Source organism: Medicago sativa, chromosome 4 (assembly GCF_051527215.1).
Source record: "Medicago sativa cultivar Bolivia chromosome 4, Bolivia_mono, whole genome shotgun sequence".
NCBI classification, from domain to species: domain Eukaryota; kingdom Viridiplantae; phylum Streptophyta; class Magnoliopsida; order Fabales; family Fabaceae; genus Medicago; species Medicago sativa.
In genome coordinates, this window is record NC_140752.1 from 85788839 (window position 1) to 85813763 (window position 24925).

The following is a 24925-nucleotide window of genomic DNA, read 5'->3' on the forward strand; positions in this document are numbered from 1 at the left end:
TATTTTTATAGAAAATATCAACACAATTTTACCTCTACTTTGTGTTTATTTCGCCTTGAATCTTAACCAAATTTTGAAGAAAAAATAGCAATTAGATGGGGTGATTCCTCGGCAGGAAGGGACAAAAGTGTGTGTGAAAAGGAAAAGAGATGTTTTATGGACACAAAAGTGGGCCCCAAAGTTATGATGACATGGCAAGATCACAGTTAGATACAACAATCATCCTTTCTTCCCTGAGTACAGTAGAAAACACAGTTGCATTCAACACAACACATTTTCTTCATTTCACCCAACACAACACAAACACTTCTTCCTCTTCTTTCTCCAACTCTCTCTCTCTTTCTCTCACTCATGTGATGTTATTATTATTGTTGTAGTTGTTGTTATCATTCATTTAATAGTCAAAACTCATTACAAACAAGTAAAGTTGCAATTCAACTCTTTCACCATCATCTTCTCTTTTGCATTATAGCTACCTTCCAAATTAATTACACAGAGAGAAAGAGAAAGATCCAATGGAGTACGAGAGAATAGAGAAACCTCAGGTTTGTTACCAACATTCCTTTACCTTGATTTCATCTTCTGGGCTGTTTCTTCCATTTTAGCTCATGCTTTTTACTAGTCAAATTTTGAATCTTTTTTCTCTTTCAAAAACTGGGTTGCTCAAAAAATGCTCCTTTTTCCTCTCATAAAATTGTTGTTATTATTTGGAACTTCTAAACTTCAAATTTGATGTTTCTACTGCTTGAATGGTCCCATTTTTTTTTTATTAAACTTCAAATTTGATATTTCTAAACAAAGCAAATGGAGCATTAAAAAATTCATTACTTCAAATTTGGAAGTAAATGGTCTTCAACTTTGTTTTCCTATGAGCTTTGTTAAATTGGTTCTTTGCAAGTAATTTTTTTTAATTATTTCAAAAATTATACTTTTGTTGCTTCCTTTACTTTTGTGGTCAATGGAAAGCTTAAATTTGTCATAATTAATTGTTTGATGCGCGGGAAAAGGGAGAGAAAAAAAGGTAAAAAGTTGAAGTTGAGAGAAGAATGTGATTCAATTTCTCTCATTTTTCTTCTGAGGAAAACGGTGATATGGGTTAAAATTTTGGGGGTGAGTAAGAAAGTGGTCATGTGATTATGTATTGTAACTTTGTTTATGTAGTGTGCTTTAAGTTGGATTTTACATCAAATCTGATAAATGTTGTTCTAGATTAGTTATGAGGCTAAATATGGCGTTTGTGCTTTTTAAACCTGCAGACTGGAATAATTTCTCCTAGTAAACTGAGGATGAAGTTATTAGGGCCTAGGAAGAAGGATGGATCCAACAGTAACTCTTCTAGAACATCCCCTTCAAGGCTTGAGGATCCTGAATTTGTCAATAGCCTACTTTCCTCTAACGATGACAACCTTGATTATGAAGGTTGGCTATTGCAATTTATTTATTTATTTATTAATGCATATCTTTGTAGCATTGACATTTCGGACTGACACGTGTCTATGTGTTTGATACTAATACATGCGGTTACGTTCAATTATTCCACTTTCACAAAGTTACAATGTCAGTATATGTGGCTGTGCTTCGTAAATGCATAAACATTTTTGTTATGCATTAGACAACATTTATCCCAGGTTGTGCTGTGTTTGTGTGTGATCGTAGGATTTTGTATTCTTTTGGAACTAACTAAAACATGTTCCTTCCAGTTACATCTCCAAGCTTAGAAGTTTTGTCATCAAAGCCATTTAGGGATGCGGTACTGGACCAGAGACTAAAGGAAACAGTTCCCATGGAAAATGGTAACACAGGACGTGTAAAGATGCAGCATTTTCATAAGGTTGACACTGGAAGTTCGAGCACAATTCATCCGGTGAGGACAACAGAAGATGAAAATCTTGATTATGACAGTCAAGCTAGCTCATCCAGTTTCGAGTTTGACAAAGGGGAGAGACCGGTGAGCAATCATGTAAGTAGATCCCTGTTGAGACCTATTCCTTCTAAGTGGAACGATGCCGAGAAATGGATAATGAATAGGCAACATATACAAACTCGAAAGAACAACATACATAGCCAAGCAAATCGCTTGCCAACAAGTATGGCAAGGGTTGTTCCAGAGTCCGGTAATTTTGATCATAAGCTCCCGACAAGCAAGGTTGCAGAAACAAAACGAGTTGATTACTGTCAACCAACATCACATTCACATATGGCATTCGAGAAATTCTCTTTTGTTCCATCTGATGCTCATTCGGTTTCTGGTCAAGCACATGGAAAACCACCTGTAGTGGAATCTTTTCCCCAAAGCAAAGATTTAAAGGAAGTAAATGAAGTGGATTTATCTTGTACAACAAGTATAGATGACCAAACAGGTATGTTGAAGATCTCATTCTACCATATAATATTAACACGATTTGCATATGAAAATCTGAGTGAACAATTTGCATATGAAAATCTGAATGAACAATTAAAAGGTCATTCATATGTCGTTGTTCCTTTGCACTTCTTGCTGCAGCACATTGATTTTATTCATTAGTGACTTAATCAACGTGTAGATACTAGATACTAAGATTAACATGTTCTAATGATGCAGCATTTCCCGGTATAAGATCTGTTGCCATGAGAGATATGGGAACTGAGATGACCCCGTTGCCAAGTCAAGAACCTTCGCAGACAACCACTCCTGTTGGTTCGGCAACTCCAATTCGCAGCCCAATTTCATCAATGCCTTCAACTCCTAGGAGAGGTGCACCAGCTCCTACGCCTTTGGGCTACACAACCGATGAGGATCCACAGTTTCGAAATGAAAACAGTAGAAAGCAATTGTCCGAAGAAGAAATGAAGATAAAGACTAGGAGAGAGATTGCAGCCCTTGGTATGCAGCTTGGGAAAATGAATATTGCGGCGTGGGCAAGTAAAGATGACGAAGAAAGTAAAAAATCTGCTGGCCGCGACACAGATACTAAAGAACAAGAGAGAATTGAATTTGAAAAACGTGCTGCTTTGTGGGAGGAAGCTGAAAAATCTAAACATACTGCAAGGTTTCTTTTTGACTCGCATTACCTCTAGACAAAAGTAAACCTGATTTTTTAAATGTAATTATGACGCGCTAAAACTTGCAGATTAAAGCGTGAGGAAATCAAAATTCAAGCATGGGAAAGTCAGCAGAAGGCCAAATTAGAAGCCGAAATGAGAAGAACCGAGGTAGTCATACTTTTGCAGAGTCTATTGATTGGAAACAAAATTCTTGCATATTTTACAACGTAAGTGTGATTTGAAGAGATTATAAAGCATTATGAACTAAGGTCTAGTTTAGATTAGCTCCAACTTATGAAAGCTTTTCAAGTAAAGTAAGATTATTGCGCTGCCCTTATGAAAAAGTACGTATAAATTTCGCATTGTTTATGGAAAAGTTAAATCAGAGAGCTTCTAAAAAAATTGAGAACCTAAGCTAATTTCAACTCGTGCGAGTTGTTTAAAAATTTTGCCGTTATTTCTATACTCTTAGAATGTTTTCTAATATTCAATATAATATCAAATCCATATGATTTTCTTTCCATTATTTAATTGCAATGTGAATTTAGAGATAGGCATGTAAAAAGTATTTATTTACTGCATTAGAATGTTTACATTACATACTCATTGAAACTATATGCAAATATAGGCCAAAGTTGAGCAAATGAGAGCACAGACACATGCAAAAATGGTGAAAAAGATTGCTATGGCGAGGCAAAGATCAGAAGAAAAACGTGCACAAGCTGATTCTAGAAAAAATAGAGAAGCAGAAAGAACTGCAGCTCAAGCAGAATACATACGCCAAACAGGGAAAATGCCCTATTCCAATTACATTACGTGTTGTGGCTGGCTGTGAGATATATAACATTGTGGTTAGAGAAAAATACATCTCATTCCAAGATTGCTTATCTTTTCACCTTGAAGGATAGGGTCGTCGAAAAATTGCATATCATCTTCATACCAAAACCTTGTAATTTTCAAACACCTGAGCGCAAGTTGCTTACATGATAGCGATTTATGAGTGACAGTGTTCTAAAGTTCGTATTTTTCATTTTTAAAGAGCCAATTGAGTTGTTTGCTCTAATATAACATTGCTGTTAATATAAATGTACAAGGTAAACAAAGTCAATGTCCCATAAGTATGGTGTAAGAGGCTGTAGGGACATTTTATATGCTAAGGCACGGGTTGAAATCCACTATTCCTCAATTATCAGCACTTAGTGGGTGACCTTTGCCCTAGATTCTTTGGAGTAAAAAAGTGAATGACGTTGGTTGACTAACAATTAAGATTAAAAAACCTAAACAATACCAATACATAATACAATCAACAATTATTATTTTATTTTTGAAAACTCGGTATCCGGTCTAATGACTTACAAATTCAGGGGCCAATTTCATCCTCATTCAGCGGACGACTCAGCATAAGAATGTTACAACCACCTAGAGCATTTGAAGCTCAGGCCTAGAGAGCACACTCTTAGTTCTCAAATCTACACCACTATATGTGCCACTTACATTACATTACTCAATAACAACATATTAATTAGGTGGACTTGAATCTCTAAAGGTTAACAATGAATAACGTTTTGATATATATGGAAAAAAGAACTACTGCTTCAAACCCCAAGTAAGAATGCTAGCCTCCATTTTTTTAGTCAAGATGCTCACATTCCTTTTATTGACTAGTCATCAACCAACCTAAGTTATGGGCCAAATACAAGTTCCCACAAGCACAAGGCTGCAAAAGTTATTATTTTTTGAAATATTATATGCGAAACAGCCACCAAAGGTTCAAATTCCTAATGTATGAACTTGACTCTCTTCTAACCACGTGAATTGGAAAATGAAATCGAGCCTTCGAGGACCACAATTAGCTGCTCATTAGGACTTGGGACCTCCGCATGAATATTGCCATTGCAAAATCACCTATATTGTATATCATGCAAGTATTATTGAGTCCTTCCCTAAAAAGTAACATCTACAATGCTCTAAAAAAACCTGTAGATGGAAATAAACCAAATAGTAGTATAACATAATTGATCTATATATTTTATGTTTTTTCATTTTTAATTTAGTCATGGATTTGGATGATTGCTTTAAGGTGCATCAAATATAATCATGTTTATTACTCTCTCCGTCCTAAATTACAAGTCTCTTTAAAGAAGAAAAAAAATGCCAAAATATAATACCAACAAAAAAATAAATGTCATTTTCATATTATACAATTTAGACATGCAGCATGCATGGCTAACCTGAAAAATAAATGAAAAGAAAAAATAACACACAGTAGCATCTCATTTTACATAAGTGTGATTCTATTTCATCAATCCAGCGGTGCATAAATAGATTTACCAGACATTTTAGACATCACGTCTACTATATGCAAAAAGAAATAGTTGCTTTCACGTCTACTACATTTTAGACATCACGTTTACCCGACATCAAACAACATGGGGAAAACATAAAATGAAGAAGTTTCCAACTAATAGTGCAAATTGCAAACATGTATCTTAAACGACTCCATGAAGTTTCCTTCATTGGTCTCACTAATTTTTTGACAAAATTCAAGACCGTGTTTGTAATCCCAGACAACTGATGCGCCACAAGTGTATGGCTACGTCAGTTTTAGTATAAAGGGTTGTCGAATCCACATAGATCAATTTACAAGTACCGCTATATGTCGTTCCAATGTTTATCTAAGGCTCTTCGAAAAAAGTTGGTTTTGCGCCGAAAAATAAAGTAGTGGATTTAATTCAATAATAATAACAAGAGACCGGAATGTAATTCCCTTCGACCGTTGTTACTCACAAAACAATATTTTTATAATTAAAACGAGATTATTTTCTTCGCGGGAAAAGATTAAGTTAAAGATACCGCTTACTCTTTCGCGTGGGATGAATTACAACTTCGAAGTCCTGTTTTGAAAAATAATCCATTCTCTCCGCAAGGTCTCAGGTTCGATTCTCTCCGGTGCCAATTTGGGTGGGCTATTTAGCTTCTTCAAAAAAAAAAAAAAATCCATTCTTACTCGGAAAAAGTCATTTTTAGTAGAAAACCAATCTAAAGGTATCGTCGGCTTTCGTGCGCTCGTTACCAGATTTTAAACGTTTAACCGTTAACTTTCGCGTGCACGATTATAATTCTAAAATCTCGTTTTGGAAATTTGTATTTTCTAAATTAATTTAAAAAGCACATTCGCTGTGTTTAAAGATTAATTCCCAAATTTTTTAAAGTCATACACCTTTTTCACTCTTTCGAGTCAAAACAGGTATCACGGTGTTTCTACTTTCGTAATAATTTTTTTAATTTGAAAAACATAATTTTCGGACTAAAAATATACTTCTTATTTCAATTATTTAACATACAATTTATTATAGTATCATTGATGTGACGGTTCTCACATTCAGACTCAATAAAAACTACTCGGACATGGTAAAATAATATTCACTCAGATTCTTCTTTAATGGCAATTAGACTTTTACTGATAATGCAAAGTCAAATTGAATACTGCATTATTTGTATGTTTTGCGGTTGAAAGAAACACGAGGAATGAGTCAAATATTTAAATAGATAAATATAGCTATAATCATGAAAGGAAGCATTTCTGAATTCTGATATTTCTTGAGTTTAGGTTGCTCTGATCTTATCACAATGTTGGCGGGCCATTCAAAGAGAATAGTGTGAAGAAGAAAAATTTGGAACAGACAATTCCCATTTAAGCCATTATTCACAAATAGCTGAGAAGTCTTTGGAAAGATTTGCCTCTGTAATATCGACTTTTAAATATACCTCCGGCTCTCGTGTCAGCGGTCTTCGTGCTCCTCTGAAAGATGTCCGCAACACTCATAATAATAGGTAATGTATTTCTGCTGGGATGCTGGATTGTTGTACCTTGGAGTTCATATCAATATCATGATTTGTGACCGTATAAATACATGCTTATCATAGGCCTGCAGCCGTGGACTTGAGCCAATATGCGTACGTGCCAAAACCAACAAAGACTAGAAGAGTAGCTCCTGACAATAGAAATATTAATTAGTCAGGCCTTCATCTTTCGTATCACTAGTTGCATATCATGTTGTAAGTCACCATGCTTAGCATTTTTTCACATTTGATGCTAATTGAAAATAGAAATATTAATTTTCTATCACTGTTTCATTTTTGGTGTTCAGCTAGTTTTTTGTCATTTACAATTATGCAACGTGGCAAGCGTATGGATAAAGTGAATTATGGAACTACCAAAATTTGAGAGGATGAGTTAGAAAACATAATCAATTTATAGGATTGGTAATTAATTGATTTATTTTTTTAATATCCAACGTTTGATAATTTGTGGCCACCGTTCTGCACTTGAGATAACTTATTGCCTTATTAGGGAAAGCTTCAATTATCATTTTCATCCTAGCTTGCTATCATTATTTATTTTTTGAGAGGAATTTGCTTTCATTATTTTGTGAGGGTACTGGTAAAATATATTAGAGAAATAAACGCAAATAATAATAATCACTACTAGTTGTTAAAGAAGACTGATACAATTCCTTGATTATTTGTGTGTATGTTTGGCCAAATGATAATTTAAGCGCTTCGAAAGTATGATTTTGTGACTAAATCCCACAAGGCGAAGTTATCACGAACCCTTTGGTTAATCACTTGAAATTTGAAACCTTTTGTTATTCAGGTAATGGAAAGAGTTGAAACCTTTTGTTGGAGTTAAAGGAAAGGGTTGATAAGCGATATAGTATTTGATGGTGCAGTCAAGGATTGTTAACAAATAAGAGGTTAGCAGACACCCTAACATAATCGTTAGCCACCAGTGAAGATATCTCATACAAACTAAAAGGGCGTCTTCTCAAAAGAAGAGGAAGTCAGGGATAAGTTTAAAATTTGGAAACAAATTAACACAATAGTCGCCTAAACAAAAAGTATGAGTGAATCTAAATTGCCAAGGACCTCCTAGGAGAAAATAACATTACCTAACATTGGCTATCTTAGCATCAAACATATATATGTCTAAGAATTACATTCTATGTAGCCTTCACTCCAAGACATGCAATAACTCATGAGGCAACTTAGTTAGAAATTATAAACACAACTTTGCCATTTGAACGAAAGCTAAAAATAACAAAAAATCTTAACAAGTCAAAAATCAATACACTAAAGATACATGTCCCAATTAATTAATCACTAGACACTAAAGAGACATGTCCCAATTAATTAGCAACCGAGAAGTTTAACCTTAGTTTAAACTTAATACAAATTATGAACTTATTATTCTGAGTTTTAAGGGGATACAATGTCCATGAAAATAAAAAAACTATTTTACAACAAAAGATATACTTTATATCCTTGTTGATAGTTAGTATAATCGAACTTGTTCACATTGTTAAGAGTTCTCTAAACTGCATATTAGCAGAAGTATGAAAAATTTCAATCACAATTACATCTTAAAACAATGTACCATCCTATAAGCAATAAATATCACAGAAAATACCGAGAAAATTCGCAACTGCATACTACCATATTAACCATAACATCAGTTAAGCTAAATCAACACAAAATGAATACCAAACATCTTCAAATCTCATAGCAACTCCAAAAAAACAATCATAAATAAGTACCAATTACAAAACATAATTCCAAGTCACAAAACCTAGGGTTTCTTACAAGTTTCAAAAAAAGTAAAAAACAGAACGAAATGATCGTTGTTGATCTAAAGATCTTGAACAGTCAAACCAGGAGGAAGAGATTGCTTCAACTTATCAGCTTTGTCAGTATCAAACACACAAAGTGTGTACAAATACTTTGAGCAACGAACTTTGAACTTCACCACATCCTTACTTCTCTTGATTTTCACCGATCTCGCGTCCTTTCTACGCGCCGTCAGAAGAAAATCCTTGATTTCGTGGATCTGCTTCGCCTGAAAAAACAACACAATACATGAAATTCAAATACGCCAAAATCATCGTTGTAGATTCAGAATATCTATTCGTTTTTTGCTCCAATTAACGAAAGAAGTGGGAAGTACCATTGATGTGGTTTCTTGTGGCTGCAAATAGGGTTTTTTCCTCGCCTCTTTGGAATAAGCTTCAGAAATGGTTGTTAGTTCTTATATAAACCCTACTCGTCAACTCGGGTACCCGATTTTGTCCTAAAGCCCAAAATGTAATTCATATGGCCCAACACGGCCCAAATCTGTTCATCATTTTATTAAAAAGAATTGCTCTTCTCCCATCTGTTTTTGCTCACTTGCGTAAGTTAACTCACGCTGAAAATACACCTGCGTGAGTTAACTCACGCTCAGCTATTTTAACGGGAATGAGCAAAAACAGATGGGAGAAGAGCGGTACTCTAATAAAAAATGCCAAGGGTACTTTATAATTATAAAAAAATGATAGCAAATATGGTTTAACTCCGCACCAAAAAGAAAAGGTTAACTCCCTTCCAAAAAAAACAAAGGTTTAACTAAGTCTCTAGACAATTTTTACTCAAGGAAAAACACTCTCTAGATAATTTCATAACTTTTAAATAGATTCTTAACTATTTGTCAAAAAAATAAATAGATTCTTTCATTACACTATTATAATAGAATGACCTGATTAGGAAAATATATTACATCAGAGACCTTATTACAATAATTTTTAGTTTATGAAACTGTTTAAAAATACCTAAATAGTTTATGGATCTTTAAATTAATTAAACCAACAAAATTGTAAAATTTATAAAATAAAAGGACATAATTTGTTAAGGAAACCCAAAACAATGATCAGTATATGTTAATTTATTTGTAATTTATAGGTTTAAGTAATTTTTTTGCTAGTATTAAATAATTTGTTCCCGTGAGTTTAGCTCAGTTGGTAAGGACAATGGATAATATATAATATAATATATAATATATAATATATGCATGCAAGGTCCGGGGTTCGAATCCGGACACCATAAAAAAAAAATTATTTTAGTTTTTTTATTGTTGTTGCTAGTTTTAAACCCAAAAACAACCCGCACAATAGTTTTATTAGGATTTGCTAATATTAAAATGGATAGACTAATTTTATTTTAGTTTTATTAAATTTTGGTTTTAGTAAGGGAGTTAACTAGCTCAACTAGTTTGAGACTATGTTGCACGGACACTTCTGATTGAAGGTGTGTTCTGGTATCCGATATGTGACGTGTCTAACACCGACACTTATGATTACCTTAAATTATGTCATTTTTTTAAAATTTTATCGGTGTCGTGTGTTCGTGTCAGTGTCGTGTTCGATGGTCATATATGTGTTTGTCGAGGTCCTGGTTCAAACCTAAATAACGGAGAAAATACTAATCAAACAATTATTTCAAACATATATCGTTAAAAAAATGTGCAGAAATTTAATTCAATAAACATTGTTATAGTAATCATGTGTAATTTTTTTAAAGTGAAACTGAGATCTAACTTGAAAGTAGTTGACATCGTTTTTGTCGAGTTAAGCATATGCAATGGGTGTGTGTGATACTAGAGTATAACAAGTCTTTTTGACATATATTTTTTGTCCAAAGATTGAAGTGTGAGTTTCGGTTTGTTGCTAACGCAGTTTTATAACATTATCTAATTTCAAATTTAACAACGGATTTCTCACTTATAGGTATATTATTTTTCATCAAATAGGATACAAATAAACAAACAAACAAAACTAAGCTCTCAAGAAACTAACTAACATTGCATCAGCAAGAAGAGTTCAAGAAAGTTGAGTAGAACAAGTTTGAAGAATGACAACAGTTTGCATAGAAAAGATATCATGCTTAGTAAACCAATCCGCACAAGCATTCCCTTTACAAAGAATGTGTGAGTAAAACTAAGATTTCAATCGTAAGATAAGTATTAAGTACCTCTTCATGTTGAAAACCGATGGTGCATATGGGCGAGTCAAGGGGTGGTCATCCTCCAAAAAAAGCAACGTCGACTAAGAGTCCGATTCACAAATAATAGAACAGAAACCAGCATTCCAAGCCATATCTAAGTCGCGGTCGGTTGCCATTAGCTCTACATTATTGTTTGTAGTGTGACCACAATAGCCAAAGCAACCAAACAGCCACTCCCCACTAACACTGTGTTTGGTAGAGTAGAAATAGAGAAGAGAGAGATAAGGAAGAGAGAAATTGAAGAGAGATAGTAAAGTTACCCTGTTTGGTAGTGAAGAGAAATAGGGAAGAGAGACTAAAAACATGTGGTTCCCACACAAAATTCTTTCTCTCCAAAACTGAGAAGAAATGGAAGAGAGCTGTAATATTTTTGTCTGTTTCCTATTATACCCTTATGTCAATTCCATTAATTTAGCTTAAAGTGAATTTTTTTTCCAAAAAAAATCTGAAAGTGAATTTAAAAAAAATGCAGTGTTACTCTTTTTTTCATACTTTTTTTTTAGGGAATCTTTTTTTCATACCTATTTATACTTTATAGAATTTTACGTTACATTTTCTTTTGATGAAAGAATTTTACGTTACATACATACCCATATTTTGTTATTTTGGAAATGTATGCTCTTTTTTTTTTTACAAAAGAAATATATGCTCCTACTGATTAAAAAAATTATATATTTCATTGTTTTTTTAATAAAAAAATTCTATTTAATTAAAATAAGTAGTGGAATTAATCAATTAAATGTATTTAAATAAAATAATAAATTAATTTGGTTGAAAATTTTATTCAACATGGGGGCATTATAGTACTTTTCAAAACATGTAATAGTTCTCTCTTCTCTATTTCTTCTCTCTATCTCTTATACCAAACAACCCCTCAAATCTACTCTATTTCTCACATACTTCTCTCTTTCCATACTCTCTCTCACCTATTTCTCTCTTCACAACTTCTCTTCCAAACCAAACACACCCTAAAAGTTCCTGGGTATATTTATTACTGATCAGTATTTTTAAGTTTTACAAATTTTATGAGTACTTATGCAGAAAAACGGCACACAGGAGAAAGTCTTACTGCACCCAAACATTTAAAATATGAGAAATGGTATTTTGACAACTATTTTGTGACAACCTATGTGACAATTTTATCTCTCATACTCACATTATTTTTTTACTTTCTCCTAATGCTTTGGTTTCCGTGTAACTATCTACTTTCCTTTGTAAATTAGTGGGTGTCACAAAAGTTATCACTCAATTGATTATTCAAATAACACACCTCTTAAAATATTACTCGTAATGTTTATTTAAGATGCAAAACATGTTTTGTATTTTGAAAGCATATCCATGTGATCATAATATGCTTCCCCTTTGCGAGAATAATTGATTCAATAATAGAATAAAAAGAATTACATTAATTTTGGTTGAAAATGTCATTTTTGTAGGTGATGACATATTTGTCTAGTTTGGCTATATCTCAAACTATAGGTGTCTGATTGATGTGTTCTTTGATTCCTTAAAAAACTTTGAGAATTTTCTACAATTTGTATTTAAGAAAGAATTGAGAGCAAATTTGGCTCCTTTGATGGTGGAAAATCAATGGAATTGTATACAAGAGTGTGGTGCCATCCCATTTTTGTTTTCTCCATACTGGACTATTCTTTATCTTATTTAAAAATAAAAAACCAAGTTTCTTTTGAGAGGAGTGTTATTTGAACAACCAATTTAGTTGACAACTTGTATGACAAGTATAATTTACAAAGAAAAGGTTGGTATTTGCACAGAAATCAAAGCGATAGAGAGATAAAGTAAAAAATAATGTAAGTATGAGAGAGAAGTTGTCACAAAAGTTGTCATCAAACAGATATTCAAATATCATTTCTCTTCTTTTATCAATCACTTTCTTCTTGTTACAATTATCTTGTTTTTTTGTCATATCTTATTTTTGTTCTTTACTGCCATTATATTTCACCATCCTTTTATTCCTTGCAACTTCACAATTCTTCGATCATAATTTCTAAATTCCAAATATGAGTGAATACTCAAATTCGTCCTTAAATTTGCACGAATCGGCCAAAAACGTCCCCCAATTATTCGAAATGCACGCTTTGTCCCTGAATTGAACAAACGTCAATCAAATTCGTCCTTCCGTCTAAATGCTCCGTTAGTGGTGCTGAGTTGTCTTCTTGCATGGCTTGTTGGCTTGTACACGTGTCTACAAGGAAGCCACGTATACAAGGACCAATTTGATTGAAACGCACAAAATTTCAATTGTACTTTTGAATTCAATTTTTGCTGTATTTCCAAATTTACCCTTGTAATACCTATACCTTTTCATGATCACATTTCACCCAGAACATCAAAAACATCCCTGTCCGTTCTCTTTCCCGCCTAATCCTTCATCATCTTCATCAGCATCATCTCCGGCGAGGAACTGTTGCAATAGAATCGGTTTTGATAGAAGATTTCGTCATTTCATAAGGTAACGCCGTTCTTGTTCGTTTTCCATTTAGTCATGTTTGTTCTTGTTCGTTCTCGTCGTTTTCTCCCTTTTTGTGTCCGTTTTTTGTGATTTTCGTTTTGAGCTTTTAGGCATCCGTTTTCTCCCTTTAAAGTTCATTAGATGCTTGCTTTGATGTTCGTTTTTGTTTACTTTGACTGCATGTTTTAGATTACTAACATTAGGGTTTTGTGTTGAAGATGTAAAACATAAAAATTTCATGTTTTTATGTTTGGTTACTAAAAATTATGAACATTAGAGTAGTTATGAAAAAGATTAGTGGTTGATTAAAACAGACTATAAAAAGGGTTATTGTGATTGTGAATATGATTGATGCATTGCAAAATTTGTAGGATTGAAGACAATATCACGTTAATCCTGCATCATGGTGGTTGTTTAGAGCGAGATGAGTATCAGAGGCTAAATTATGTTCGTGGTGAAATTTGTGTGTGGGAAAAAATGGCGGTTGATGTGCATTCTTTGTGGGACATTGAGAAGATGGTGAAGCATTGCAGAGGCTACTTCAAAGTATCTAAGTTGTGGTACTTCAAGCCGTTCAAAGGTGCTGAAGATGATCTTAATATATGCTTGAATCCATTGACAACAGATAATCATTTTTTGGATATGGTGAAAGTTGCAAGGGATAATGGGAATGAAGTGGAAATATATGCACAACATGTGCTGGATACAAGTGAGGTTGAAATTGTGCCATTATCAAGTGAAGAAAGGGAAGAGCTTGAGAGAGTAATGGAAGAATCTCTGAGAAGTATGCAAACTCAAGCTGAACCATGCAATGTTATGGAAGTTGATATACTTACTGCTGAAGAAAGAAGTGTTGTAGAAAGTTTGGTTGCTAATGTGCAAAACAGGGTTGGTGATGAAGAGGACAATGTTGGTGATGAAGAGGACAATGTTGGTGATGAAGATACTGTTGGTGCTACTCAAGCTACTCAAGAAACTCAGCCTCAAGAAACAGTGACACAACAAGAAACTCATACTGAAGCAAATGTCACCAAAAAAGGGGCTACAGATTCAGGGGCAAAAAAAAGGAGCACAAAAAGGGAAAGAAAAACAAACTGTAGCACCAAAAAGGAAAATGCCAGTAAGACAATCAAGAGGGACTGGGGTCACAATTAATGATGATCCCCAAATGATGTTTGATTCTTCTAGTGATGATAGTGATTTTGAAGAGGCAGATTATGTGACTGGGCACAGAGACTCTTTCTATGAGGAAGGTAATGCTAGCCATGCGAACATTCAAATGTCAGAGCCTAATGAAATATGTAGTGATAATGACAGTTATGTTTCTGAAGAGTTAAGGAGTCCAATAAGCACTGATGATGAGAATGAAGGAAATAGGAACATTGTTTATCCTCAATTTAATGAAAATGCTGAATTTGGTCAGGTAAGTTTGGAACTTGGAATGGAGTTTACTACCCTAAAAAAGTTTAAGGATGTTGTCAAGGATTATACCATTCACAAGGGAAAGGGAATTGACTGGGTGAAGAATGATAAAACAAGGGCAATGGCTATTTGCAAGCATGAGACATGTGATTGGGTAATATATTGTGCAAGGAATGAAAAGAGGAAATGTTTTCAGATCAAAACATTTGTGAGTAAACATGATTGCCCTACAGATTTCAAGAATAAACAAGCTAATAGGAAATGGGTGGTTAAGATGCTTGAGAAAGTCTTATAGTTTGATCCTGAAATAAAGCATGGTGAAATATTTGATTTGTTCAAGAAGGATTATAAGGTGATTCTGGATGACAACTTAATTTTTAGGGCAACAAAGGAAGCAAGGGATTTGGTTGAAGGCAGTGAAAGGGAGCAATATGGTCTTTTGTGGGATTATGCAAATGAACTGATGAGAAGTAACCCCAGATCAACTGTGATGATGAATACTACACCAATGCCATGCCAGAGTCCCCACCTCAATTCAAAAGATTCTATGTTTGTCTGGAGGCATGTAAACTAGGGTTTAAGGCAGGGTGTAGACCATTGATTGGGTTAGATGGATGCTTTCTTAAGGGGTATTATGGAGGGCAACTCTTGTCTGCTGTGGGACAAGATGGAAATAATCAGATTTTTGTCATTGCTTATGCCATTGTGGATGTGGAGAATAAAGATAACTGGAAATGGTTTTTGGAATTACTACATAACGATCTGGGAAATTATGAGCAAAATGGATGGAACTTCATCTCAGACATGCAAAAGGTATGAATAACCATCTTAGTCTTATTATTTGCATGCATACTGATGTATAGTAATAGCTGTTTTGCATACATACTGATGTATAGTAATAGTTGTTTTGCATGCATAAGATAGCTGGAAATGTTATAGGTTTAGAGTAATCTCAGGGACTGTTTTGATTATAAGTAATATAATCTCAGGGATTGGTTTGATAGTAAGTAATATAATTTAAGGACTGGTTTGATAGTAAGTAATATAATTTAGGGACTATTTTGGTGGATAGTGATATAATTTAGGGAATTTTGTTTGTAACTATGAACATTGGCAGGGTTTGATTCCAGCCATGCAGGAAGTGATGCCAGGGGTGCCACATAGATATTGTGTGATGCATCTCTGGAGGAACTTCACAAAACAATGGAAGGATAAGGAATTGAGAGGAGTGGTATGGGAGTGTGCAAGGGCAACAACTCCCACTCAATTCAACCGCATTATGGAGAGGGTGAAGAGGCTTAATGAGAAGGCATGAAAGTATCTTAATAAATGGCCAAAGGAAGCATGGACTAAAGCATTTTTTAGTGAAAATTGCAAGGCAGATAACATAGTGAACAATGCTTGTGAGGTTTTCAAAGCAAAGATCTTGAACTATAGAGGGAAACCAATACTCACTTTTGCTGAGGAAGTTAGGTGTTATGTAATGAGAAACATGAGTCAAAACAAGATGAAACTTGATGGGAGAGCTGGACCACTGTGTCCTTGGCAGCAAAGCAGGCTAGAGAAAGAGAAGAATGCTAGTCACAATTGGACACCATTGTGGAGTGGTGATACTCCAATGCAAAGGTATCAGATAGAAAATAGCTACAAAGTGAAGGTGGATGTTGATCTGTTTAAGCAAACTTGCACTTGCAGATTTTGGCAGTTAACAGGTAAATGTTGCATTTTTAGACTTATTTTGTTGGTTTATATTTGATATACTTAGAATGTTGTAAATGTTGTAAATGTTGAAATTTTGGCTGTATTGTTGATTGTAATCACAGGAATGCCATGTATGCATGCATGTTCAGCAATTGCTCTGAGAGGCTTAAAGCCAGAAGAACATTGTCATGCTTGGTTGACCTTTAGATCATATAGGGCAACTTATAACTACTTTATCCAACCAGTGAATTCTCAAATATATTGGGAACCAACTCCTTATGAAAAATCTGTGCCACCAAAGGTGAGAAGGGCTGCAGGAAGACCAAAGAAGAACAGGAGAAAAGATGGCAATGAGGAACCTGTTGGTGGGAGTCAAATGAAGAGGACTTACAATGACACTCAATGTGGAAGGTGTGGATTGATTGGTCATAACTTAAGATGATGTAATAAGCAAGGTGTTGCTAGGAGACCAAAAGACTGGATTGATACTGAGCCACAAGAAGAAAATGTTGGAGGGAATGCAGATAATGCTGGAAATGATGGAGGTGTTGCAGATAATGCTGGAAATGATGGAGGTGTTGCAGAAAATCCTGGACATGTAGTAGCTGGAAATGATGGACATGGAGGTGTTGCAGAAAATCATGGACATGTTGTAGCTGGAAATGAAGCAGTGCTTAGACAGGTATGAATGTTAGATTCTAAGGATCGATTTTCTAGTAAGTGTAGCAATTCAGGGACTAATTTGATTGAATTTTGTATTAAATAGGGACTGATATGATTGAAACTGTTGTTGCAGGGTGTTCCTGCAAGGAGGTATGGCATTAGAGATCCAGTTATTTCAAATGAGAGGCCTAAGCAAACACCAGTGAGGGGTCCTGCACCATCACATCCAACTGCTCCTGGCGTTATTCGAGTGCCATATCCAAATTATGGTCCATCCGGTTCAAGTCAATCTAAGTTCATGGAGTTTATCCTGACCCCCGGCTTTCCAAAGAAGTGAAGCTTGATGCATGCTTAGATTGTGCTTTTTGAAATATTTTGCTTTGTTTACATTATGCCCTCTAACTGGGTTCTTTTTGGCTATGTAATATTTAAGAAAATCCTCTATGACTTATGACTTGTTTATGCCCCATAGTTGGGTTGCTTTTGCCTATATAATGATATTTTTATGGATGAAGTTGTGTGTTTTGTCATTTTTAATTCGTTTGCTGCAAATATATGCATCAAGGATCAACTTGGAAATATGTTTATATAATTCAAGGACTTATTTGACCTTTTTTTGAAATAATTCAGGGATCAGTTTGATAGCAAGTCAAAATTAATAGGGACTGTATTAGAAAATATTTTCTGAAATCAATCAATTTCGTCCTTGAATTTTTTTGTCATTATACATCAATTTAGTCCCTGCTTACGTGGCATCTGACATGGCAACCCAGGTTAACAGCCACGTCATCACCGTTAACGCCCCAAATGGACGTAGGGACAAATTTGATTGACATTTGTTAAATTCAGGGACAAAGAGTGCATTTCGAATAATTGGGGGACGTTTTTGGCCGATTCGTGCAAATTCAGGGACGAATTTGGGTATTCACTCTTCCAAATATACATGTAATTGCCAATGAAAAACATATAGAATGACTGCCCATAAATTTGGGTAGTCATCAAGTGATATCAATTGCTAAGTGTGATTGGAAATAGATTGCTTTAAATTCACCACAAGTGATACCAATGAAAAATCACAGTGATAGATTGCTCTAAATTCATAATTACGATTACCCAGTACCCACCACTCAATCAAAAACACAGATGCTAAATAGGTTGGTAAAAAAAAAACGGGGAGTTATCAAACAAACTTATAAACTAGTTCAATGAATTATAAGATATCTTCTTGACATTACCAAACAATTTCTTAGAAACTCAAAGATATCTCATGTTAGGTAGTATTTACATCACGATAATTGCTATATGTGCAATCTAGAGTAGCAATTTCGTCCACAACCACTACCTTTAGGGGTGGTAGTGTGTTAGTCTGCAAGGGATCCAATCATTGATACGGACCCACAGGATAATGAGTCAGCAAAAGAGAATGAGTCAGCATCACATGATAAGGCAGAGGCTAGTAATTCTGTTATGGATCCGAGAAATGTGGGCGTGAGACGTAGCAACAGAAGGAAAATTGTGAGTGCTAGGCTTGAGGGCTATAAGAGGTACTAGTGGCTAAGTAATGAGGTGTGGAATATTTGATATCTCTCCTCTCTTTCTGGACCCTCTTTGGGTACTTCTCTCTGAGAAGCTTCTTCATTTCTTTCCACCTTTATCATTTCAGTGTTGTTCCTCCATGGTTATACCCAGGAGTGTAGTGTACTTTTGAATTCAATTAATCAAAAACAGTACCATTTTCCCTTCTCTATCTTTCTGTCATAACAATTTGGTGCTTTCATTGCAACCATGGCCGACGGAAACCGCTTCGATACCATTGAATCTCAACTTGCCCAACTCTCTAAAACCGTCTCCATTCAAACAAACCATCAACTTCGACAGCTCACTGACACGGTCACGTCCCACAGTTCCTCGATCTCAGAGACGAAACTAACCTTGCAACGAATGGAGACTCTCTTGACAAATCTGTCTCAGTCGTCCGCCACCCATGGTTTTAATCTTCATCGGGAACAACCATTCCACACTCGCAACGTCCGGTTGGAGTTTCCTCGCTTCAACGGCACCGACGTGGATCTTCAAGGCTGATCAATTTTTCGACTACTATCGCACTCCAGATCCAGAAAGGTTGACGATTACAGCGGTACACCTGGATCACACGGTGGTTCCTTGGTTTCAGATGATCCAACGGGAAACACCTTTCTCTTCTTGGCAGGAGTTCACGCATGCTCTGGAAAGGGAATACGGACCTTCAGAGTTCGATCGGCCGAGAACAGCTCTTTTCAAGTTGACTCAAACAGGTACTGTTAGCGAATTCTATCTTCAATTTACTAATTTGGCAAACCGGGTCACGGGTTTGGATCCAGATGCACTATTGGATTGTTTCATCAGTGGCTTACAAAGAGAATTGCAGAGGGAGGTGATCTCCCAACACCCATCCACTTTGGGCCAGGCTGTTTCTATCGCCCGTTTGTTTGAGGAAAAATTTCAGCCGACCAAAAACCTAGCCCAATCCCACAATTCAAAAGCCCCAACACCCAACATCCAATACCCGCCCCGATCCACAAGTTCCCAAGGTTCCACATCACACTCGACCCAACGCCACACTCTCCCCCCTCTCCTACCTACACCGACAAATCGCTCTCCGATGCCCAACCGTTCTGTCAAGAGTATCAGTCCGGCGGAGATGCAACTCCGTCGCGACAAGGGTTTATGTTATTATTGCGACGACAAGTTCACCTTTCGCCACCGTTGTCCAAACAAACATTTATACCGATTACAGAGCACTTAACATGGTTATGGTAAAGGATAGCTTTCCACTCCCTACAGTGGACGAATTATTAGATGAATTGTATGGAGCACGGTATTTTTCCAAACTCGATCTCTGTTCCGGGTACCACCAGATATTGATGAGTCCAAAAGATAGGCACAAGACGGCTTTCCGCACCCATCAAGGTCATTATGAGTGGCTGGTAATGCCTTTTGGGTTGTCCAATGCACCGGCATCCTTTCAATCTTTGATGAATGAAGTTTTCCAGTTTGCACTTCGCAAGTTTGTCTTGGTTTTTTTTGACGACATACTCGTTTATAGCCCTGATTGGTTAGCACATTTGGAACATTTAGAGCGGGTGCTACTGACTTTGAAGCAACAAGTGTTGTATGTGAAACTGTCCAAATGCTCCTTTGGAATGTTAGAAGTAGATTACTTGGGTCAAACAGTTTCAGGAATGGGTGTCTCTATGGACCGGGAGAAAGTCCGTGCGATAGCTGATTGGCCACTTCCAATGAATGTGAAACAACTGCGGGGCTTTCTGGGTCTTACAGGTTACTATAGACGCTTTATTAAGTCTTACTCTCATATTGCAGCTCCTTTGTCGAATTTGTTGAAGAAGGAGGGTTTTCATTGGGATGATACAGCAGCTACTGCCTTCAATAATTTGAAATTGGTAGTCTCTACTGCACCAGTTTTGGCTCTGCCGGATTTCTCCAAGCCTTTCATCCTCGAAACAGATGCTTCTAACACTGGTATTGGGGCGGTTCTAAGTCAGGAAGGTCATCCCATTGCGTTCTTTTCCAAGAAGCTTGGGCCTACTGCACAAAAACAGTCTGCTTATGTGCGTGAATTTCGGGCTATCACGGAAGCATTGGCTAAGTTTCGACATTATTTGTTGGGACACAAGTTCATCATCCGCACCGATCAGAAGAGCCTCAAAGCTTTATTGGAACAAACTCTGCAAACACCTGAGCAACAGGCCTGGTTACACAAATTTATTGGCTTTGATTTCACAATAGAGTACAAGCCAGGCAAGGAAAATCAAGCTGCTGATGCACTTTCTCGAGTATGTCTGATGGCCTGGTCAGAACCCCATTATTCATTCCTTGATGAATTGCGCTTGGAGATTCAGTAAGATATTCACCTTAAGGAGATTATGCAACAATGCTTAAATAACTCTTGTACTGATCCGAACTACACTGTCAAGGACAACCTTCTGTTTTGGCAACATCGCTTAGTAATTCCAGACAAAAGCACACTAATTCAGAAAATTTTGTTGGAATTTCATTCATCTCCTATTGGGGGACATTCAGGCATAACCAGGACCATGGCTCGCATTGCTTCACAGTTCTACTGGCCCCACATGCGCCACCATATCGTTGCTTTTATTAAGCATTGTGTGATATGTCAACAAGCTAAAACAACGACGACTGCTCTAGCGGGTCTGCTGACACCATTGCCAATTCCCACATTAGTTTGGGCTGATATTGTGATGGACTTTATCACGGGCCTTCCACCATCCAATGGGTTCACAGTGATCTTAGTGGTGATTGATCGATTGACAAAATACGCTCATTTCTTCCCACTCAAGTCAGATTTTGATAGCAAGAAGGTTGCTGAGATCTTTATGCAAAACGTAGTGAAACTCCATGGAATGCCCTCTTCTATTGTATCTGATCGTGACAAGGTCTTCACGAGTACATTCTGGCGCCATCTCTTTAAACTTCATGGTACTACTCTTGCTATGACTTCAGCATATCACCCACAGTCCGATGGCCAATCTGAAGTTCTTAACAAATGTGTTGAAATGTATTTGCGCTGTCTGACATTTGACAATCCTGTCAAGTGGTCTAAAGCTCTGTCATGGGCAGAATTCTGGTACAATACTTCGTATCACACCAGTGCAGCAATGACCCCTTTTAAGGCTCTTTACGGTCGTGATCCTCCTCAATTGGTGCGTACAAAAGGTACAGCAGATGACCATCCAGACCTGCAAACTCAGTTGGCTGAACGCGAGGATCTCTTGTCTCAATTACAGGTTAATCTGCACAAAGCTCAGCAAGCTATGAAGTTTCAAGCTGACAAGAAACGTCGTCATGTAGAGTTTAATGTGAATGATCAGGTGCTTGTCAAATTACAACCTTATAGACAATCCTCTGTAGCCTTACGTAAAAATCAAAAATTAGGCATGAGGCATTTTGGTCCTTTTCTGGTAGTGGCTAAGGTCGGAGCTGTTGCTTACCGTTTGGGACTGCCAACTACAGCCAAAATTCACCCCGTCTTCCATGTCTCGCAATTGAAGTTATTCCATGGACCGCATGTTCCTCCATATATGCCTTTACCATTAACTACATCTGAGTTAGGTCCAATTCTTCAACCCGGTGCACTGCTTGATTCACGCATCATCATGAGAGGCAATACTCCAATTCCTCAAGTGCTGATTCGTTGGGAGGGTCTGGACACGGCTGATGCTACTTGGGAAGATCAAGAAGAGTTCAAGTTAGCTCATCCAAACTTCACCCTTGAGGACAAGGGTACTTTTAATGGGGGAAGTATTGCAAGGGATCCAATCATTGATACGGACCCACAGGATAATGAGTCAGCAAAAGAGAATGAGTCAGTATCACAAGATAAGGCAGAGGCTAGTAATTCTGTTATGGATCCGAGAAATGTGGGCGTGAGACGTAGCAACAGAAGGAAAATTGTGAGTACTAGGCTTGAGGGCTATAAGAGGTACTAGTGGCTAAGTAATGAGGTGTGGAATATTTGATATCTCTCCTCTCTTCCTGGACCCTCTTTAGGTACTTCTCTCTGAGAAGCTTCTTCATTTCTTTCCACCTTTATCATTTCAGTGTTGTTCCTCCATGGTTATACCCAGGAGTGTAGTGTACTTTTGAATTCAATTAATCAAAAACAGTACCATTTTCCCTTCTCTATCTTTCTGTCATAACATAGTCCCATAATGAAAATGCTACCGAAGTGGTTTTTTTATTGCTAGCTAATTCCTTTACATCACCAGCAGAATTTGAAACCACTAATCACCATGCAGATTTAGAACAAACTTCCTAATAGAAATAAACAATGCAATTTATTATACACTAAAAATCTCTACAGGTAAAATATGATTGATTATACGACAGAGATTAAGGACCATATATGTTTCTTACTACGTATAGTTCTATTTTTGCAACTAATTGTATCTACATAAATTGATGAATTTTTTAAATAACCAATAAATTTTAATGCATGAACCTAATAATTTTTAAGAATTATTTGTAATGTAGTAATTCCAAATATAAAATAAAGTCCAAATCAGTCATACATAGCGTGAAGGAAACAGATCGGCAGATTAATTTCTTTGATTTACATGTTATTGAGATTGCTCCGGGAGAGCTTCAATATCTCATTTTTAATGACATTTCTAGCGCTTGCATGTCTCGGAATGTTCGTTTAATCGCTTAGTTTATTTTTTTTTAGCTATGTCCTTTTCTTGTACAAAAAAATCCAAATCCAGCCAAGCACAATCCAATGAGGAGTAGAAACATCTAATTAATCAACGGGAAAGTGATTGCATGTACCATAAATCTTTCCTAATTGAGATGAAGAAAGTTATGCATATCTGCATTATAGAGGCACATGCCTAACCTAAACTGTTCATGACAAAGAAGTGAAGATGGAGCACCAATTTTTACGGTAAAAACAACAATCGACACACGGTTTATGCACGTATTAAACAAGGTTGTCAGTTTGCTACAACTTTTTTGGTCAAGTTGTGGATGACAGAAAAAAAAAATATACCAGATACATAAGAAAGTGAAAGTGAGATTAAGATAAAATGCATCTTCAAAAATAAGGGTGAGCTAGGAATTGTTGAATGCCAACCCTACCTTGTTTTATTGGTGTTGGTGGATAGTGCTTTGTCACCATTCCATACCCTTAATAAAGCTCAAAACTGTGGTAACAAGTAACAACCCCACAATATGCATATGTACTTAGAGATACACAATTAGGCCTCCACTCATAAATTAGGAGTTAAAGAGTCACTTTTGAGCCTAGAATGTTCTGTGTTGTCGTTATAGTCTCGAAATTTATCAAAATTACAAAATATCCACCTTTTGTTAATTAGATAAATATTCAAGTATGTTTTTCGCAAGTAAGTTTGATCTTTAATTGTGTCTTGTGGAAGCAACTTTGATCTAAGAAATTACTAATAAAAGATACATTCAATGATGTTTTTGCATCTTCGTTGACACATTAAGGGATTTTAGTGAAACTATCTTGCGCATTAGGGGACAAACTGAATGTTTATTCTATAAATTTTCATGAAAATTTGTAGTTTTGTAATTAAAACCAAATACAAAACATGTTTAAAGCTTGAAATCGACCTTCATCAAGAAACCGATAGTGGTCATAAATATAAAGGACACCTTAGATAGGGGTGGCATCATGCTTTTTAGATTCCAAAAATGCTTAGTACGGTAAGGAATGGACAAACGTACAGCTTTAGCTTTGCCATTCCTGGAGCAAAGCAAAGCGCAATCACAAACCAAAGTGAAAGTGTGAATGGGCCAAAACCAAGAATAATACAAAGCATAGGCCACTTTCACATTAATTGAAGCACAAAAGTACTCTCTTTTCTTCTCCCTCGTATGATCAGAGAGACACATCACATGGTTTTGGTGTCCTCTTCATGTTCTAAATGTCACATCAACCTTCTCAAAAAGTTTAACTATCAGAAAGGTCAAGAAACACAGCATCATCTTCAGTGTCATCTTTTATCACTTATCAACCACTTTCATCTTCATGCATGAAAGGTTTTACCAAACCAATTACCACAGCAATCATCAGAGGTCAACAAATCCAACATCAACATTCAACACCATGATCTATTATACTGTTCCACTATCCTTAATGGTGGTTCTTACATATCCTTACACGTAAGAACATCATTTTTAAATTTTGGGATTATTCTTATAGAACAGTTCTTACAGAGTAAAAAA

General features: G+C 36.0%; 2 protein-coding genes and 1 pseudogene across 3 annotated transcripts; 2 read left to right on the forward strand and 1 right to left on the reverse strand.

Annotated features, from left to right (window-relative positions):
• The first annotated feature begins 239 nt into the window (after positions 1-239).
• LOC146933080 (Remorin family protein) lies at positions 240-4210 on the forward strand. 2 transcript variants are annotated; one of them, XM_085704791.1, is made up of 6 exons: positions 240-545; positions 1257-1419; positions 1701-2360; positions 2582-3029; positions 3111-3251; positions 3653-4210. In XM_085704791.1, the coding sequence occupies exons 1-6, from the start codon at positions 516-518 to the stop codon at positions 3669-3671; spliced, it is 1461 nt and encodes a 486-aa protein (XP_085560917.1). In that variant the 5' UTR covers positions 240-515; the 3' UTR covers positions 3672-4210. The 2 variants fall into 2 exon arrangements, with proteins under 2 accessions (XP_085560917.1, XP_085560916.1); XM_085704790.1 differs by having other exon boundaries at positions 3111-3192.
• Positions 4211-8561: 4351 nt separating this feature from the next.
• On the reverse strand, positions 8562-9084 carry LOC146933081 (large ribosomal subunit protein eL38z/eL38y-like). Its single transcript, XM_085704820.1, has 2 exons — positions 9029-9084; positions 8562-8920 (listed from the first exon to the last, which is right to left on the reverse strand). Exons 1-2 carry the CDS (start codon positions 9029-9031, stop codon positions 8714-8716), a joined length of 210 nt encoding a protein of 69 aa, XP_085560946.1. The 5' UTR covers positions 9032-9084; the 3' UTR covers positions 8562-8713.
• Positions 9085-15595: 6511 nt separating this feature from the next.
• On the forward strand, positions 15596-17495 carry LOC146933082 (uncharacterized; annotated as a pseudogene).
• The last annotated feature ends 7430 nt before the right edge of the window (positions 17496-24925 follow it).

Coding starts and splice junctions, on each gene's coding strand:
- LOC146933080 (XM_085704790.1), top strand. CDS start 516: ATGGAGTACGAGAGAATAGAGAAACCTCAG. Junction 1,420..1,700: donor TGACAACCTTGATTATGAAG/GTTGGCTATTGC, acceptor TGTTCCTTCCAG/TTACATCTCCAAGCTTAGAA. Junction 3,193..3,652: donor CCGAAATGAGAAGAACCGAG/GTAGTCATACTT, acceptor ATGCAAATATAG/GCCAAAGTTGAGCAAATGAG.